The sequence below is a fragment of the Miniopterus natalensis genome, chromosome 16 (genome assembly GCF_054644295.1).
Source record: "Miniopterus natalensis isolate mMinNat1 chromosome 16, mMinNat1.hap1, whole genome shotgun sequence".
NCBI lineage: Eukaryota > Metazoa > Chordata > Mammalia > Chiroptera > Miniopteridae > Miniopterus > Miniopterus natalensis.
Window position 1 is genome coordinate 2,930,001 of NC_142096.1, and position 20,506 is coordinate 2,950,506.

The 20,506-nt window shown below is 43.3% G+C and overlaps 1 protein-coding gene across 3 annotated transcripts in view; it reads right to left on the minus strand.

Moving 5' to 3' along the window:
• RUNX1T1 (RUNX1 partner transcriptional co-repressor 1) overlaps nucleotides 1–20,506 on the minus strand; it is a 122,241-nt gene that overhangs the window by 4,292 nt on the left and 97,443 nt on the right. For all 3 annotated transcript variants that reach the window (XM_087825266.1, XM_016209131.2, XM_016209130.2), the window contains exons 9-10: nucleotides 10,894–10,962; nucleotides 7,522–7,712 (exon numbers count right to left, since the gene is read on the minus strand). In XM_087825266.1, coding sequence (XP_087681392.1) covers nucleotides 7,522–7,712; nucleotides 10,894–10,962 — 260 coding nt within the window. The remainder of the gene's footprint in view (nucleotides 1–7,521; nucleotides 7,713–10,893; nucleotides 10,963–20,506) is intronic.

Here is a 20,506-nt window from a genome sequence, read left to right on the forward strand (position 1 = left end):
AGGAAGGAGGTACAGAGCGGAGACAAAAGGTGACAGTCCCTCAGGGACCCTAGGAGGAGGCGAAGCCTCAGGGAGCCAACTTTGAATGTCTGTACAGTAGCTCCTCTGGCAAGACCAAGCCCACTGTAAAATGCTCTATCAAGTGATCTTAGCTTCCAGCCCTTAATCTTTTTTTCTTTATCTTCCCAGGTTTTAATTATTTTCTTGCCAAATCAACTTCTGACTGGTAACTCTAACTAGCCGATGGTATGTGCGTGATGGTTGTGTCACAATTAAAATACATTTTTATTTATTTTTTTAAAATATATCTTTATTGATTTCAGAGAGGAAAGGAGAGGGAGAGAGAGAGAGAAACATCAATGATGAGAGAGTCATTGATCGAGCCCACAACCCGGGCATGTGCCCTGACCGGGAATCGAACCCCGATCGCCTGGATCCTAGGTTGACGCTCAACCGCTGAGCCACGCCGGCCGGGCTAAAATGCATTTTTAAAGTCCTGATATATGTGGATATTAAAAATCGCGCCACTGTGTTCCCTGCGTTTGTTTTACTTTGAACATGCAGAGACATTTTTAGCAGTCATCCTAACTTTGCTAAGAAATAAAGGGGCTCCTAGAGTTTCGTGTGCTGGAAGCCTATACACACAAGAACCCTAATTCAAAACGTCTAGAAAGAGCTCAGCTCGATGTTCTTATTTCTTTACTACTCAGAAATTATGGCCCAAGGAAAGGGGTCAATAAAACCCAGGAAAACCTTGAGATCTCAAATGCTGGCCAGTGGGAGGTGTTTTAAATGAACCTTGCTGAGGAAATGTATGTTAACATCATAAATAAGAATAAAATTAAAATTAATAATCACTGCTGGAACAATTTTTTTTTAACCAGGGAAATAATTTAAAAGATGTGGACTTCTGATGAGAGGTTTCATTTGCCAAAACTTGAAGCCCTTCTTTCTCAAAGTCAATTCCCTCGCATTTCGGGTACAAACGACTCCGTAAGGGCGTGAACGAGCGTGGGCCTGGCCCGCCCGCAGGAGGAGTGAGGCACCACACGGCGCTCACGGCGCAGTTCACTTCCTTGCGTTTAGCCAAGTTCAGAACAGTTCCAGGTGGATCCTGGGACAAACTCAGCAACTATGTGAAATTACTGAATTACATCAGAAAGTCTCAACGAGAGAACAGAGACTCAGCTCCAAAACGATATTTTAAGGAAATTAAGTATCTAAGTCAAGTGGCTTCTTTAAAATAGGCCCTGGTGTGCGGGTATTTTTTCTGGCACAGGCGGCTTTGGCAGACGCCACAGTGGTCACTGCCCAGCACTCAGTGCAGCCGTCAGATTGAAGTCAGATGCAGGCAAACGTTTCCATTTAAGCTGATTAAACGCAGGGACTGCACCAGGTAATTATAGATGCATGTGTTGGGGGGTGGAAAGAGGAGACAGAAGGGGGACTTCTTTTATTTTTAAAGTGTTTTCAAAGATGGGAACAATTTTACAAATAAAAAAGTGGAATTCTGCCAAATATAGAAACAGATGTTTTGGATCGGAAAGCTGCTGGGAATTGAGTCTCTGTGCCTATGTATGGCCGGACTCTGACCCAGGACTCGAGGGCTCTTGCTAATTTTACCTCTAGTCCTGGTCCCAAGTTGTCGGATCAAATTCGTTTACCACCCACGGCTGGGACAAAAACAACCTTCAGCTGCAGGAACACACAACAAAGAGGAATTCAAAGGACCTGGTGGGAGAAAACCTCTAAAACTACCTATTTTTACTCCTCTTGATACTGCATTGCCATGAATGTGTAGGGAAATTCAGCGTAAGTATTCAACTAACAAAAAACTCCACAGCGCACTTTCCTTTTAAAAGGCTCGTTAAAAAGCAGACAAAGCGATTTCCATCAACGTGTTTCTCTTGGGTGGCTCTTCGGCATCTCCCCAAATCCAGACCTGCAGCACTGATGCCTGACCAGCGGCCCTCAGCCCTTCAGCCGTCCCGCTTCTGGGAACAGTGAAATGTGCAGAATCTTGTGAGTCCTGTCATCTAAATAATTTTAAGTCTAAACTTTCTGCTGTTCACAAAGGAGGAAACTAAAAATTGTGTCTAGTAGCCCACGGTATAGCCTTAAAGGGCAGGGACAAAAGTGGCTGATGATTTAATCTAATTCTACATTTTTCCACTTGTGCCTTTTGTGTTCAGGCTGGCATTTCCTGATACTTGCTCTATTTATTTGTTTGTTACCTATTTTATTATTTTTTTAAATAACTGAGCTTCCCTTTCGGGCCCCAAAGGAATGATGCTGGCGACTGAATTACCACAATAGTGCAGAAGGCTCAAGAACACCATTTCATAGCAAACCTCATTCCCAAATCTAACGGCGCTTTGTAGCCTTCCCTTATTTGTGATAATATATTCCCTTTTCAGCATAAAGAATATTTTATTCCCCCCCGGAAGGCGTGGCTCAGTGTTTGAGCATCGACCTATGAACCGGGAGGTCACGGTTCAATTCCCGGGCAGGGCACATGCCCGGGTTTCGGGCTCGATTCCCAGTCGGGGACGTGCAGGAGGCAGCGGATCCATGACTCTCTTTCATCATTGATGTTTCTCTCTCTCCCTCTCCCTTCCTCTCTCTGAAATCAATAAAAAAATATTTTAAAAAAGACTATTTTATTCCCTGTTTGAAAAGTGGGAATCAGGTCATTGACCAAAGTGAAGCTGTGACTCATATGGAGAGTAGGAGGCTGGACACGATGCTCCCCTTTGCTAAACGTACTGATACCACAGAAAGAAATGGGGGTGATGGACTGACGCTTCCAAATGCCAAGGATGTATGTCAAAGATTATCAAAACTTTGTTTCATATCAGCAATGCTCTTCATTCCTAAGAGCAAAATTATTTCTTTCGTCTTGTTATTTTCGATGTTGAGAGAATGGTCATTCTGCCATACTGGCAAAGAATATCTTCTCTGGCTCTTATTGTTGAAAATTCCTTTTCCAAGAAGCAGAACACCATCCTCCTGAATTACAACTAACTACTGGAACAGTCACTTACTTATTACCTGTTCTATGTTCACTTCGGGTCACTTCCTTCGATCATCTAAGCTAAGCCAAGTTATGGATCTCAAAAAAGAGCTGCCGCAGGCTCCTTTAAAACAGGCCCTTCGGACAGTGTTAATTGTGGGGGAAACCTACATAAATATAAACCCAGGAAATAAATATGAAAAAAACAAAACAATTTCAGATAGCCAGATTCAAAAAATTCCCTTTCTTTGGACTTACGCTAACGCTGGCAGTAATTCTTGGTGAGATATGTAAAACACCGTAAAAAGAGAAACTATCATATGGCGTAGGTAAGCCCGAAGTCCAGCGTCATTCTGTGACAATAATGACAGTCTACGAACCCGGGGAAACTTAGAGAACTGGGTGGGAAACACCTGGAGGAAGTCCAGTGAGGAAACAGATCCGCCACCACACAATCGGGAGAAAAGAAATCCCACTTCTGCCTTGTGGCTACCGAGCAGGCGGGAGGAGAGGCCGGCAGCGGGCCGAGGTCCAGCTCACTGACCGCCCGGGGCCCGAGCGGCCCGGCCTCCTCACACTCAGCTTCGCTCAAACGCAAAACGCGGACGACAGCACTGTTCACCCGAACCCGCGGAGGGCAAGTGAGCGAGCGCTTTCTGCCGCATCTGGCTCAGAGCTAAACATTCGTTACAGGTCGTCTTGTTTTACCTCCGGCAAAATGAACGTCCTGTGGCCCCAGCAGCCGCGCTGAGCCCGGTTCCCACGCGCCTGGGACGGCCTGGCCTATAGGCCCGCTCTGTCCTTTCCCTCTGAAAAGTGTCCCCGTTTGAATGATAAACGACACGGCCCCCTACGCACACGCCCGTGTGCTCTTTCCTTACCCCACGCTCCCTGCCTGCTGTTTTCTCCACCTCTGTTACTTCCAAGTCCTTCTGGAACTTTCCTACTCTCCACGGCGTACCTGTCAGAGCCACTGGCTCTTCTAAGCAGAATGGGCATCCTTAGGTCCACCGAACATGTGTGAAAACGGAGGCAGCGAGAGAAAGACTAAACTCGGAAATTAGAGAGAGAGAGAGAGAAAGTCCTCCGCATTAACAGCTCGGACGAAACCCACGGGCAGCCACGCCGGGCCTGGACCTCTGGTCCTCCGGCCCCCCGAGCTCAGGTTGCCTCCGCAAGTCCCCGGGAGGAGAGAGAACTGGTGCATTTATATTGTCCACGTGTGTGGTTTTATAGATTCGGGTGATCAAGATCACCCAGCGCCCTGGCCGGTGTCGGTTTGCTCCGCGGTTAGAGCATCGGCCTGCGGACCACAGGGTCGCGTCCAGGTTTGATCCCCGGCCCTGGTCGGGGCACGTGCGGGAGGCAACCAACGGGCGCGTCTCTCACGTCGATGTTTCTCTCTCTCCCCCTCCACTCTCTCTAAAAGTCAATGGAAAAAAATATCCTCGGGCGAGCATTTAAAACAAAAAAGATCATATATGACCTGGGTGAGTGGCGCACACGTACCTACAACAGGAGGCGGCTTCAAATGAGGGAGGGAGAGCGGAGGGGTTGTCAGGAAGCTGCCCTGCGTCCTGTGACCAAGGACCGTGGGACACGTGCGCAGGGCTGCCTCGCACCTCCGCTCTCCAAACGTGTTAAATGAAACCATTTCTGTACAACCGGTGAGGTAATCAAGTAGCGTCACGCCTTACGGGAAAGCGAGGCTGATGGCAGTGCGACGCTTCTGCCAAAGCCCGCAGCGCAGAGGCCGAGCTGGGGCCGGAGCTCAGGCTCGGGCTCTCCCGGCTCCTCCCGCGCCCCCGGGCTCCGGGCTCTGGGCTCCGCCCGCAGACACGAGCACCTCGCGCTGGACGGGCCGCAAGCGGCAGGACCGCATCACTGACTACCGCAGCCAGGGCACCCGACAGTGAAAGGGGCGCTTTCAAGAATGACACGGGGACAACAGGAGTAACCTGAGGATGCCTCCCTCAAGCTGAGGTGTGTGGTCACCTTGCCCCGGCCTTCACGGGCACAGCGCGCTGGCCCAGCTCTCACAGCGACGGCAGAACCGTGAAGCTTCCCGCTGTGCGTGCCCTTTCCTGCCCAGAGGCCTGTCCAGGTGGAGAAATAACTGATCGGAACGCCTTTAAACACTTTAACTTGTGCTGTTCATGCACAGAAACAAAGAAAGCTCCCCCCCCCCCCCATACACACACACCTCGGACAGGCCAAGCCACGGGGTTTCTGAAGGCTGCTCAAGTGGGATCGCTGACGGGCCTACGCCAAACCCTGCGTGTCCTGAGGAAGCACGGCCCCCTCTTCCTCCCTGACAGCTAACCGGCCATCAGACCCTGCCCGTTCTATCTCCTGGACGCGCAGCTGGTCCGTCCCCAGCACCACGACCAGCCGTCCTGACCCAGCCACCTTCCTCCTCACCGGTCTCCTGAAACAGCTCGGCTCCCCCGTTTCATCTCCTCTGCTCTCCCCCGACACCGCAGGCCGCGCGATCCTCCAAAACACGCCCCAGCCACACGGTTTTCCTGCCTCCAAAGCCCAGCAAAGCTTCCCTTCCCATCTCCCCTGCACGAAGGCACTGCCCCACTGCCAGGGAGGCACTGACGAGGCACCCAAGGGTGCAGGGGGGGGGGCAGCCGCCGACCACGTCGCAGAGTTCCAGCCGCCGTGCAAGGCGGTTCCGCTCAACTCCGCGTCTGTGAAAGGCCACAGCTTCCGGAGGCTTAGAGGCTTTCTCCAAGTCACAGAGATGGGGGACATGGAACCAGGAGTTAAAGTTGGCCTCTGAACCCCACGCCCTTCTCCCAGCACAGTGGGCTTCAGGACCCTCGAGAAAGTGTCACTGCAGACAAGGGTGGCGCCACGTTAAAGATCAGTTTCCCAAGAGATCCAAAAAGAAAGAAAAACAATTGCTATAGAAAATCACTCATAGCTGGGGCTTTTCATCCTATCTACTGTCTACTGTTGGACACACCATATTTTTATAATGTGAACACTAGGGTCAAGATTGCATGTTTTCCTGTATAGGTTTTATGAATAAAGATGAAAACCTTATAGATACTGAAGGAATTAGAGCACATTGTACAATGAATACAGAGACTTAATTCTCAATTGCTTTCTACACGTCTTCTCTTCAGAATTTAGTGACGTACAACATACTCAACATAAACAAGAGACCTCAAACATTCATGTGAAAGTGATCGTGTTTGAATAAAGGCAACAACTGTGCCTCCCAGTATTACTGACTTGAAGAGAGCTGGGAAAATTCTCTCCAAAAGATGCTAATGATATTTTTAAAGCACAAAACAAGGTCCTTAAATATCTTAGCTACAGATGCCAATAAAATTGAATTTATGTCTAGTTCAATCCAATAATGAAAAAGTCAGCAATTAAAGTGTAGATCAACCTCCCTTTGTCTCTCTCTTCCCGAGAAACTTTCACATGTTGAAAATCAATTCCTTTTGTCCTCTTAATATTCATCTGCTACACATTACACAGAAATTCTGGGCATAGAGTGATTCCCACAGGGTCTTTCTTCTACAGAGACGCCTGGTACAAATTAAAGTCTTACTCTCCCTCACAAATTATAGATATGTATTCTGGTAGACCATTGATTTATCAGTTCATGGTTTTGCTAGTTCGGTGGTTTAATTGTAGTCCTTTATGCACAGTTACTCTGGGGTTGGGGATTGCGATGCTACTCTGTGAGATACTGTGTTTCAGTTACTTCCCAGATCTTTGAGCCACTTAGGCTATGCGTGTGTGTGTGTGTGTGTGTGTGTGTGTGTGTGTGTGTGTGTGTCTTAATATACTGGAACAATACAAAGTAACACTGCCTCTGTTGGTGTGTGTGTGTCTTAATATACTGGAACAATACAAAGTAACACTGCCTCCGTTGGTGTGTGTGTGTTTTAATATACTGGAACAATACAGAGTAACACTGCCTCTGTTGGTGATGTTATATGATACAATGATCATAATAGTTATCACAAATAAGGTGGAAAAACAGACTGTGCAGAAAATCTCTTAGAAATGTTCAACTGACGCAAACATTGTTTTAGCACTGGATTTTAGGACCAACAGTGAAGGAAATGACTTTGATCCCAGGCATGTAATGTGCTTTTTGGAGAGCACAGTTTACACAGAGTATCTCTATTAAATCCCTTCCTTTAGAAGGAAACCACAGGCATATGGTGTCACCCACAGCTGAATTCTGAGTCTGGAAATGGTGCTAGGGAAGTTATAAGAATTTCACTTTAATCTGTTACCTCTGAAATATATTAAAAACTTCCTTTGCTGGAGTTGTTCCTTTAGGTCTTTAATGAAGATGGGATTTGATCAGCTCTCGATCACTTAATTCGAACTCCCCGAATTATTCTAATCTCTCCCCAAAGATTCGCTTGTCTAAGTCCAATATCTGCTTCTACTTGTGATCTCCTGGATCAGAAACGGGCACCGTAACTAGTGCAAACTCCCTTCTTCCCCGGAGCCTCCCAGCGACGCCTCACCTCGCTGGAGTCCTCCTGCTGGTTGATGACAGCCAGCGCGTCCTCGGCCGCCTGCCGCTTGGCCTCGGCCACCGTGCGCTCCATCTTGGCCCGCTCGGTGGTGATCATGTCGTGGGCCTTCCGCTCGGCCTCGGACACGGCCTTCTGCAGCTCGGTCATCGCCTGGCGCTTCACCTCGTTGACCGCCTCCTCTGCAGGCCGGGACACCGAATCGGACAAGAGAACACGTCCCGTTAGCACAGGGCCCCGGCTACCGATCGCAGTTAAACAGAACTCTACAGAACAGGCAGGACTGTCGCCCCATTTACGGGCAGTTCTGCTGGCTACCTAAAAAACCCAGCAGATTCCTGAAATTCATTTAGGAAAACGGGGGGGAACCTTAACTTGCACTCTTGGGAATATTTTTTAAACTACTATATCATTACTACAACTTTTCTATCACAGCTAGTACTTCTATCAAGTATTGTGAGACCAGATGAACTACTTAATGGAAAAACACAACCACAAGAAACCTGTCTAGATAATTCACACACATAAACAAGGTGGTCTGCCGCAATGCTGAAGGTCAGGGATTTTCAACCTGTGTGCCTAAGAATTTTTAAAACATGCAATACCTGACTATTTAGTCAGGGGTACTGACCTCTTTTCCCTCAGATTGCCAAATTAAATTAAAAAAATGACAACAGTCAACACAACAATAGCCATCTGGTGTGAATGAACCAAAATTATACTTTTTTTTTTTTGTCAGGCAAAAAGTCCGATATATTTTTTGGTGCGCTGCAGAATTTTAGGAATTAGTTTATGTGCGCATGAGATGAGAAAGGTTGAAAACCACATAGAAGTGCAAACAATTATTTTAGTGGTAAAAATAAAGCACAATAGTAAAAAGGTAATTCATATAGCAATTAAGTTAATGCAGACCTTTTAAAGAAAATCGATGATGAAACAGACAGATGATTCAGCTTTTCTTTTTCTTAAATCATTTCCTGAGTAATGTGGATGTGTGCCTTTACAGACTAAATGACAGAGGTTTCTAAAAATCATTTTCTCATTTCCAAATTTTAACCTGTTGTCTATCTACCTAATCAAATAAGTGCACAGTTTCACATAACCAGCTGTTGCGCTGGACAAATATAACTGAATCACACCGCAGGCCGGAACAATCGGGCCTGGCTACAAACCTGCAAGGTGTCCAGTTCACTTTTTTATTCTTAGCTCTGGGAAGTGTGCAAAGATTTGGCTAATGTACAACCTAAGATTGACAACTAAAACAAGGAATTTCCATTTAAAAAATTAACTGTTCTAATTAACAAGGGAAAATATCCTCCCCCTGAATTAGTTTATCTAATTTTCATCTTTATTCAAAGCAAAATGACAATGATTAATTGAAAATTTAATAAGCAGTAATTATTAACTTGGCAAACCTAGTACCAATTAACACTCTATTAAAACTAATTATGACATGTTTCAAGTACTTGCACTTAATTGTTTCACCCACTTAAAAGTCACCTTAATTAAATGTTCTGTTTAATTAAAAACATAGATTCCTAATAAAAATGTTTTACTGTAGATTAAAAATGTAAGAGATGCAAATACTTCTATGGTTTCCTTCGCACATCTCCAGCCCGACTTGGGGACCGCCGGAAGCCCTCTGCTGGCGACGAGCCTGGCGACCTGCGCAGGCTCCCTCCCTCAGCACGCTCCTTACCTCGCTCGTTTGCAATTACTGTCTGATAGGTTTCATAAACTAAAATATAAGGGAAAGGGCCAGACTGTAAATAGTAACTAAAATACCTTGAGCTTTTATTGGTCGCTTTAAGATATGCAATTAAGCTCTGAATGGGGGCAGTGTACTGTGGAGCTTCTAGCACCTTCTCCAGGCACCGGCAGAAAGCGCCCCCATCACCGGATCCTAAGTGCCTCGGGCACCGGGAGGTGCTGCCTGGCTCCTGCGCAGCCAGGGCCTCCTTCAGCTTGAATATTCAAAGCGAATTAAAATTCTATCTCAGTGGTAATACAGGACAATAATTTTTGCTCACCATCAAAGCTGTAGCTTGACTAATTGTATATGCAAATCAGGCAATTTGTATTTAAATTATGCATTCCTATTCTAATCCCACAGGCATATACAGATCGGCCAAGAGAATTGGTAGGACATTTTCAAGGTGCTTGAATATTTATTACCAATTGCAAACATTCACTGATCGGATGCAAAAAAAATAAAAAAAATGTATACTGATGAAAACAGTTGCAATTCAAAGACCATCTTTAAGTCAGATTTTTTCCAATTTTATAAGGATCTTTTGTAACTTTAGAGTATGTTTTGTTACCTTTGCTGTTGCTTTTAAAAATACTACTTTGATCGATGAGAACTTCCACATTTAAGATTCCAAATACTTTAAAATGTGCACTGTTATATTATTATATAGTATTATTGAGCAACATAAGAATTTTGAATAAAGCCTGTAGATTAAATATTAGTGGAGCAGCACTGGTCCTGCCCTCATTTTGAGAACTGTGTCGTGGTTATACAAGAGAATGTCCTGTGAGGAAATACACACTAAAATGTTGGGAAGGAAAGAAAAATCACATCCAAAACTTGCTTTCAAATGTTTTGGGGGAAAATGTGATGCCTAACAGAAAAAGAAAGGGAGGGGAGAGAAGAAAAGAGAGAGAAATATATGAAAGCAAATACAGTGCAAGAGGGGAAACGGGGTGAAAGGTGTAAGCCAGAGTCACCGGCAACTTTAAATCTCATTTAGCGTGCAGAGCAGCATCTCGTAATGAAAATCAAATGGTATGCGTGGAAAAGAAAAACAGCAGTGTAGCAGCTTTGTCATTTAACTTAAAAAAATTAGCTGTGATCATCGAATACTAATACTATTAATTAGCTTGGAAGACCGATTTTAAAAACTGGTTGTAACCATAAAATTTCTGAGTCTCAACAAGTCAGTTAGTTTCGATGCAGCTTTTATTAAAATGTAAGAATTCAGAGGGAAAGGCTAAAAGTATGCAATTTAAATGATAAAACAACAGATTTTTTTCACAATGAAAAAAAAAAAATCTGCATGAAATGAAACCATTCTAGTCCCTGAAAAATAAGGGTTTGTGATGAAAACATTGCCAGCCTCTCCATTACAGGACCACGAGCAGATGCTGCTAAAATAAAAACTACCCCACGTCCTAATCAGGCCTGGCTTAAGAGTATTAATCGGGATTTTTACATTTTGTGCTGCTGGGGGGGTGTTTTGTATTGTTTTGTGGTGCTCGTTGTCAGCAGGAAAGTCCTCTCTTGTCAGTCTTCACATCACTGGTTTAACAACTGCACACAGCTGCCAGAGCGCTCACGCCGTGTTTTTAAACAGTTCTTACCAGCTTTCTTCCAGATCTCCTCTGGCACGTATCCAGAAGCCGGCCTGTGCAGGAATTCCCGATGCGCGTCTACGGCGAGGGCGGCGGTGGAGAGAGGAGGAAAGCACGTGAGCAGGCTGAGGGCACCGGGACGCAGGGCTACGCCCATCCTACTGGCTGCGCCCCCCACGCGTGAAAGGCTAAGCGTCCACGTCGAGAAAGCAAACAGAAGTAGCAAGGCCGGGCGCCAGGGCTCAGAGAAAACAGGTCCCTGGTCTAAAGGCCTTAGATGCGCAAAGCTCAAGCAATTTTAATGATTTCGTTATACAATATGTTTGGGAAGGCCGTTCCCAGCATGGATCACTATGGGAATTTCTATGGGTATATTTTATTCAAAGAAAATAAATTGCATTGGTAGGTTTTCTTTCAAGAGTCAAACTGGCAGTTAAAAATATACCAGTTTTCACATAGCTCTGACTCTACCCCCTTTCAATAACTAGTGAGCCTTACTTACTGCGTAGCTAATCAGTTCCCACACTTAATTACTCCTTGTCAGCTGATTTCTCAACAGAAACTTTGCAGGCCAGAGGGGAGTGGCAAAAAAACATCCAAAGTGATGGAAAGCAAAGACCTACAACCAGGATTACTCTACCCAGCAAAGCTATCACTTAGAGTCGAGGGACATATAAAGAGCTTCCCAGACAAGAAAAAGTGAAAGGAGTTACCACCACCAAACCAGTATCATATAAGATATTAAAGCATCTTCTTTAAGAATAAAAAACGTAAAAAATAGGAACAATAAAATGGCAGTAAGTACAAATATATAGAGAGAGTTTAGCTTTTAAAAATTTCACACAAAATAGATCATATGGATTTGACATGGGTGGAAGCAAGAGAGAATCATTAGAATGGACTCAAATATTCGGTTGACCAAAAAGAATTAGTACATGCTTTCCAAAAATGAAGCTCCACTTAACAATGAAATACTGTGGTCATTATGCTTGTCCAATTTTAAAAGCTTGAGAAAACAGATAATATAACGATAAAGTTGATGTAGGAATGCTAACCTCCAAAGAACATGCTCATGGAAATGACATGATGCCTTAATATATCCTTCTATTTGCATGAAAATAAACTTCAAGGGTATACAGTCATCCACAGTTAACGCACTCAGTTGGTGTCTTCCACACTGGATTTTCAATGCAAGCATGTGTCATTAGACATTTTGAGGAAGAAAATCATTTTAACTTTAAATATTATAACAATCATTCAACTCTTGATAAGTTTCAAGTAATTGAAATTTTCTCTACATGTATAGATCAAGTAGCAGACTGATTTTTTAAAACAATATTTTAACTAATGATATGCTGAAGGTCAAAAGAAATTCAATCCAGTTTTCTATACTTTGCAAAGCTACAGAATATTGAAAATGGAAAAAGACACAATCACTGTAGCTAAGCATATATCATTTTATATTTAAATGCCTTAAATAAATTTGAATGTTTTGAATCTTGTGGGATATATAGCTTATCATTTGACCAGCCGACAAGATATCCCCAACTATTTTGAGTTAGAAAAGGCTTATTATAGTTTGGTGAAGGGTATATGAAAACTCTGTACTATCTTTGCAATGCTTCTTTAAATCTAAAATTACTCCAAATATAAGTAGTTTATTTTTAAAAGTTTACATTATAATTTTATGACTATGTGATAATTGGAGAGACTGGAAATATCCATGCATTCTCACGTGCACATTCATTTCTATAAAGTAAATTACAAAAACCAAAATGTTTTTATTTACGTCATTTTCATTCATAAAACAAAGAAACCTAGATAAAATCATTTGTGGCATATATGACTTTAAGGAAATGTGATATAGCTAATTCGTTTTGTCAAAATTACTTTCTACACCACTAAAATGGTTTCTAGAACAAATGCAGTGCAGTCAAGTTCACATTCAACCACATGACACAATGAAACAGAGATTTACTTAAGATAACTTTAAAAGACAATATTTTAGGCAAAGACTTTAGCTTAATAGTCATTCTTAAAGGAGGGAAAACACACAATGGGGTAAAGACCGTCTACTCAATAACTGAACATGTAAGAAACTGAAACTAGACACCTTCTTACACCATATACAAGAATAAACTCAACATGGATTAAAGACTGAAAGGACTTGAAACCATAAAACTCCTAGAAGAAAGCACTGGCAATAAAGTTTCTGACATTTCTCTTAGCAATGTTTTTTTCTGATATATATCCTTGGGCAAATAAAACAAACAAACAACCACCACAACAAAAAATGGGTTTTGTCAAATTAAGAAGTTTCTGTACAGCAAAGGAAATCATCAACAAAACAGAAAAAACAACCTACAGAATCGAAGAAGATATTCACCAATGACACATCTGATAAGGGGTTAATATCCAAAATTCACACAGAACTCATACAACTCAGAACCACGAAAACCAACCATCCAATTAAGAAATGGGCAAAGGACCTGAATAGACACTTCTCCAAAGAGCACATCCAGATGGTCAATAGACATATGAAAGGATGCTCAACGTCATTAATTATCAGAAAGATGCAAATTAAAACCACAATGAGGTGTCACCTCACACCTGCCAGAATGTCCACCATCAACAAACCAACAAACGACAAGTGCTGGCGAGGGTGTGGGGAAAGGGGACCCTCGTGCCCTACTGGTGGGAGTGCAGATGGTGCGGCCACCGTGGAAAACACTATGGAGGATCCTCAAAACATTAAAAATGGAGCCGCCTTATGACCCAGTGATTCCACTCTGGGTGTGTATCCGAAACACACTAATGCGGCCCCGGGTCACTGCAGCCTTATTTACAACAGCCAAGATGTGGAAGCAACCCAAGTGCCCATCAGCAGACGAGGGGATCACAAAGCTGTGGGACACACAGGGGTGGGAAAAGCAGGTTATAGTTGTGAGTACACAAAGCACAGAGTTTATTCTTGTGTCGTTATTTGTATTTCTCCATACGAACAACTGCAAGCCTGCTTTTGCCCACTCCTGAACATACAATGGAATACTATTTGGCATGAAAAACCATGAGATCTTAGCATTTGAGACAGCAAGGACGGGCCTATAGGGTATTATGGGGAAATAAGTCAGAGAAAGAAAGACAAGCACCACATGATTTCACCTGCCTGGCTACAGCTCCCGAAAATTCTCAATGACACTTAGACTCAAACTCCACCTAACCCAGACCCTGACAGGAGCACCAAAGCCAACGAAGCAATTCTTTTCTCAGTCCTCTACTACTCCGTTAAATAATCTTTTTTCAAAACAACAGCAGAATCTGAAGGCAAATAGATTATTTTGATGAAATATACATACATTTTCATACATAATACATTCTTTCCAATATCCTCTTTAGTTGTAAGCTAGAGTGTCCTACCCATGGAAATGGAGTAATCAATAACAGACAGATTCCTCAGAATCTATTTTGATATACTGATAAATACTATAATAGCTACACAAACCCAATGATTAATAAATTTAATATTTCTCTTCTGATTAAGTATCAGCAATAACAGAGTCTATAAAGGCAAAATTGAGTTTAAAAACACACACAATAAAAATCCTGTAGTTGATCAATATTACAGGAGACATCTTCTCTCCTAAGACTTTCTTATTTTAGAATATTAGCTAATTTAGACAAACGTATGCAAAAGACCTTAAGTTTCGAAGGCTCAGATTCTAAAGAAGCTAATTTTTAACCATTAACTCTTGACTGCCTATAAAATATCAGTTGCTATAAAATGAATAGCTTAATAAAATGTAGCGGTAGAAACAGAGAAGAGCTTATAGGAGATGTTTTAAAATGGGAAACCTATTTATCCGCATCTACAGAAAGATGAAAAAAATCATAGAAAAGTCCTGCTAACGTAAGTTTAGCTTGCAATGGGATGCAAACTGCTTAGGGGCAAGAGGAGAGGAAAGCCTCCGGAAGACAAGGCGCACCTACGGAGAGAAAAGACCCAGCCGAGGTGGGGGAAATGCTGTAAGGAAGGTGGAAGAACACAAAGCAACAGCTGATGTATGAAAAACACGGATGGTGCACTACACTTACGACAGAATGGAGACCATTGGGTACTAGGTGCAGCGAGGGCCGCCATCAATATACATGAAGGGATGAGCTGAGAGCCTTTGGAGAACCAATGTGACCTCACATGACCCAGGCAGCAATGTCAATGCTTGGCAGCACCTAGGCATGGCCTTCATCCTGTAGTGGGCAGAATGAGGCTGTGATCATGATCATATCTAGCACAAAGCCATCAAAAAACAGGAAGGGTTACGAAACTTCACTTTTACAGGTGCTACTCATTTTTGTTAAGGGTAATAAATTCGGAAATTTCAATATCATGTTTCAGGAGCCCAAACCCAACCTTCCTTAGGATTTCCATCGTCAACGATAAAGGCACCTACTGCTCCAGGAGGCAGCCATCTCTTCTCGTTAAAAGACGGACATATCTTACTAAAAGTCACATCTTTTTCAGCACCATATACTTAAATACAGTAGGCACTTGACGTTGGGAGCTCGGCCGAGTGGTCTCGAAACGAATTTCATTATGTGATTTAAAGGAATCAATGCAAACGTATAAAACTCTAAACATTTCCATGCAGATATAGTCTGAAGGACTTGTTTGTGGTCTTTCTAATCTGATAGTGTAGAAGCCGAATGATATATTTCTTTGGTTAGAGGCAAACTATTTTTCCTTCAGCCTTCCATTATGAATCGGGGTCCCAGAGGTACAAAAGATTTACTGTATAAGGCAGAATTCCCCTGTTCTAGTTTCTCTGCCCATTAAATAAAGTTGTCACCTGAAAATTACTGCCTGGGAGACTTTCTAAATAAAAAGAATACCTCAGAATCTGCTATAATTTCATAATGTTGGCTGCCAAGCAAACACACTAGTTTCATGTACCATTATTCTCTAAAGTTCCTTTTTGAGACTACACATTAGAAAGTAATAATAATAGCAATTACTTATATCTACTATGTGTCAGGCACTGTTTGACATGCTTTATACATAGTAATTCATTTAATATAGAAATATCTATGAGATCTGTATTTTTATTACCCCCAATCGACACATGAGGAAACTGAGGCAGAGAGTTTCTTGGCAAAGGTCACAAGATTAGTAAGAAGAGAAACCAGGGATTCAAACCCAAACGTTCTGCCCAGAATCAGGGCTTTTTACCTTGTGCTAACCTGAGCACGCAGACAGCAGAGGAAGCCTAGAATTCAATCCTATGCCGATCGTAAAGCCTGCCAGCCAGAGGCATTTTAAAACACAAATTCCTCTACTCGTCTACATGGCACAGAGGGTGGTGCTCATTTAACAAATTAAGCTTTTCTGGAACAATTATCTTCATTTTTCAGTCCTAAATTTAAAACAAACAAAACCTCTTTCTGAAGTTCGTCTTTCTGGCAAGAGCGAAACCTTCACAGAAACACACCGATATTGTCTAAATTTCACACCCTCTTGTCGCAGTATTAAAATATTCAAAACACATGGGGAAATGTACCCATATTTCAGTTTCAGGCTTCCGTCTCTAACACCAGTCCTAGGTCTAATATTAGATAATTCTCTCTAATGATGCAGAAGACTTATTGAGAAACATTAAAGGTCCTAGAATATAAAGATTCTAGAATAGCTTAAAAGCAGTAAACAGAAAGTAATCTAAAGGGACTAAGATGTTGGGGGCCAAGAGAGCGATATGCACAACACATCGAAGTGAAAGGAAATGAAGACGAAGGAAGGAAAAAACCAACCCGGAGACCCAGATAAATGCGCCGAGAGCCCAGGGAGTGCCACCCGGCAGCTACCTGCCTACAGCACAGAGGGATTCTACTCAGGCGACAAAAATGTCAGCTCTGATGCCATTAGCTTGTTCTTCAGGGAAGCGCACAGTGTAGAAACACAAACGCATAGATATGTCATGCTTTGAACATAGGAAAAAGCTGTTTAAAAATTAGCTTTCCAATTTTGTTAAAGACTTGGATATTTAGGGTTTTTCCTGGAGCAAGTTAACAGTAATAATGAAAACAATAAACATCTATTATTTCAAGAATAAATCTATTATTCTGAAAGTCCTCCAAGAGGTCAACCTATTTTCGACTTAAAGAGTAGAAATAACATCATAAGTTCAAATGTGTGCTCAATTTTAAAATTGTTTGAGAGGCTATTCGAAATAGCCCTCATTCAATATCTGGGAAAAAATCCCAGAATTTAATTAGAAATAATCGTACTATCTTACTAATCCCTCACAATGGCTTAGTACTATGGATATATTTCAAATGAAGAACTTATATGCATATATGCATAACCCATGGACACAGGCAATCATGTGGGGAAGGCCTGGAGGGAGTGGAGGGGACAAGGGGGAAAAATGGGGGACATCTCTAATACTTTCAACAATAAAGATAAATTTTTTAAAAAGATAATAAATTTATAGTTGAGATTAAAAAAAAAAAAGTGAGACTGGGAATGAGTTTAGCAAATACAGAGCAACCGTCATGGAAGTTGCCTCTTCCTCTCTGTGGTCCCCAAATGTTAAAATGCGAAGAACGTGTCTACAGGTGAGCGCTGCCGGCTTCCAAGCCAGAGGTGTAACGAGGGCAATAACCTGATTGACAGACACTGTCCACGGTGCTGTTCGGAAGCTCTCAGGGGCTCAGGGGAAATCAGACGACAGCTTACGGATTCAGAAAATAGGGCTGGAAAACACACAACGCAACACTAGGCTACGGCGATCTGTGTGTCCATAAAGATACAGACATTTAATAGCTCAATCTTAATACAAACACCCCCTACGCACTTTACAGAGGCAAATAAAAAAAAATTTATCAGCCAATAACCTCCGATCCTTTCGCTGCCCATCAACTCCAGATACACTCAACACCAAAACCTAGGGGAGAACCTTAGAAGGCACTTTATAACACAGATGTTATTATGGCCCCTGATTACAGACCACCTGACCTGGTCTAAAATTTATTTATAGGCACAGGCCAAGCCCACAGGATAGAACTCAAAGGCCTCAAGAATCTACGAGCAACACACAGAGTAAAACAACGGCCAGATGCTCAAGTCGGCACCTTGTGGGGCTCAGACAGGCTCCCTCTAAAACTGTGACAGGCTCTTAAGAGGAAACCTACCATCGATGTTCCCAAGGATGTGACTGTTTTGCCAGAGTCCAAACAAATCAACGAAACACTTGGAGCCTTTGAGTAACACGATCTACAAAAGCTTAACGCCAAAGCAGTTTTGCCAAAAATATGAATTCATTACGCATCATTGAAAGTAATGTGATGTGTGTACTCTTAAGAAGGAGTTTGTGTGTTTTTTAAATATATCTTTATTGATTTCAGAGAGAGGAAAGGAGAGGGAGAGAGAGAGAAACATCCATGATGAGAGAGTCATTGATCGGCTGCCTCCTGCACGCCCCCGACTGGGGCTCGAGCCCGCAACCCGGGCCTGTGCCCTGACCGGGAGCGAACCTTGGTCACCTGGATCCTAGGTGGACGCTCAACCGCTGAGCCACGCCCGGCCGGGCAAGAAGGAGTTTTTAAAAAAAAACAACTTTACCCTTTCGGTTCCGTAACAGGAAAACCAAGCCTGCCTTCCTGGGGAAGGACCAACTTGGGTGTCACCGGGGCCCACCTGCCACAGTGGCGGCTGTGGAATGAGCGCCCTGGGTGCTCGTGCTGACGATGCCCATCCAAGGAGGAAGCCCTGTCCGTTCCTGAAGGTTTCTTTTACAGAGCACAGCAGGTGGGTAACACTGGTGCTGCCAGTCCCAGGGTCTGATGGGAAGGGGCCAGCGGTGCCACACGACCAGCCATCTCCGCCCATCGCGTCCACCAGACCACAGGTTGCTCGGGGCAGGGAGGGCTCATCCGTTTCCCTTACTGGGGCGCCTAGCACCTGCTGGCACCGAGCAGGCACCCAATAAACAGGCGCACGCACTGAGGGTGCTCAACGTGTCCTGGGGCTTCTCACCCCTGAACTTTCACTTACTTTAAGGCTCTCAATTTTTGTCTGTACTGAATGGTTACAAATCCCCCCCCCCCCTTTTTTTTATCCTGAGCAGATCTGTCATGGTTAACCCATTTTTGTTTACAATAAGGAAATAAAAAAACAAGATGCTTGCCCGGCCGGCATGGCTCAGTGGTTGAGCGTTGACCTATGAACCAGGAGGTCACGGTTTGATTCCCGGTCAGGGCACATGCCCGGGATGTGGGCTCGATCCCCAGCAGCGGGTGTGCAGGAGGCAGCCGATCAATGACTCTCTCATCATTGATGTTTCTCTCTCTCTCCCCCTCTCCCCTCCTCTGTCTGAAACCAATAAAAACATACTAAAATAACAAAAACAAAAAAACAAGATGCTTACACTGCTCTACTCTAAACAGTTTTATTTGGATCAATATCAAGTGCTAATCAAACTTAAACCTATTTTCATTGCTTGCTCTAACATAACCTAACCAACACAGGCTTGTCTTTAAAATATGCTTTAGAATAATGCCTGCTGGGTAAATTAAGCGACTTAGAATCTTCATTTAATACTTATTAGGGTGACAGCATTCAGCATCTGGGGATTAGCAGGAATCACAAACCTAAGCGTAAAGGAAACTTTATTGGCTAGGAGCAATTTTAATTACAGAGATCATGTAATCAGTAATGATAATTAGGCCAACACCCTGAGCTTAATCCACACATGCTCTACAACATGGACTGTACCCTAACCTGAGTTACCTGACAGGTGTGGGGTGAAACATAACAAGAGAGAACAGGTATCGACATAAATCCGTCTCCACCAAGTTTACTCAGATGATACACCCATATAACGTCCAGCAATAAAAATGGTGATAGCTCACTATTAATTTCAAAACAGGTTCACAGGCCACTCAGAAATTCTCTCAGGTTCAAGATTTCTTTCCATAGTCAGGCATCGCTCGGAAATAGCGCAGGTGTGGTCCGAGACCACCGCGATGAAGCGCAGATCGAGACAGAGTGAGCCACAGGGACTTCTGGTGTCCCCAAGCCTATCAAAGTTATGTTTGCACTCTAGAGTGGACCAATGAGTGTGTGACAGCTTTATGTCTAAAAATCCGTGTACATACCTTAATGGAAAATATTTTTATTGCTAAAAAGTGCTAACGGTCATCTGAGCCTTTGGAAATGGAACCGATCGATAAGACTTGTTTGACACGGGGTTGCCTCAAACCTTCAATTTGTAAAAAACGCACTATCTGCGAAATGCAATGAAAGGAGGTGTGCCTGTATTTGTGACGATACTCCTAACTATGACCCCAACAAGCTCCAAATATCGAGAGTAAGTATGGCTACATATCAGCATCCTGAAATGCTAGAGTATGGCTGTGAGTCCTGTGTATCACTAGTAATAATGAAATCACGGGTAAGCAACCCGAGTGAAGGTAAAAATCACAGGCCGAGAACCACAACTTGATCACTAATTTTCTAGCGGCAGCGGGCAAACTACATGGCCCTTAGGTCTCTCTTCCTGGGGGAATTTTAAGGTAACGTGGCTTTTTAAAAAATGTAAGATACAGCTAAAAAATAAGATTGTCGCCTGGC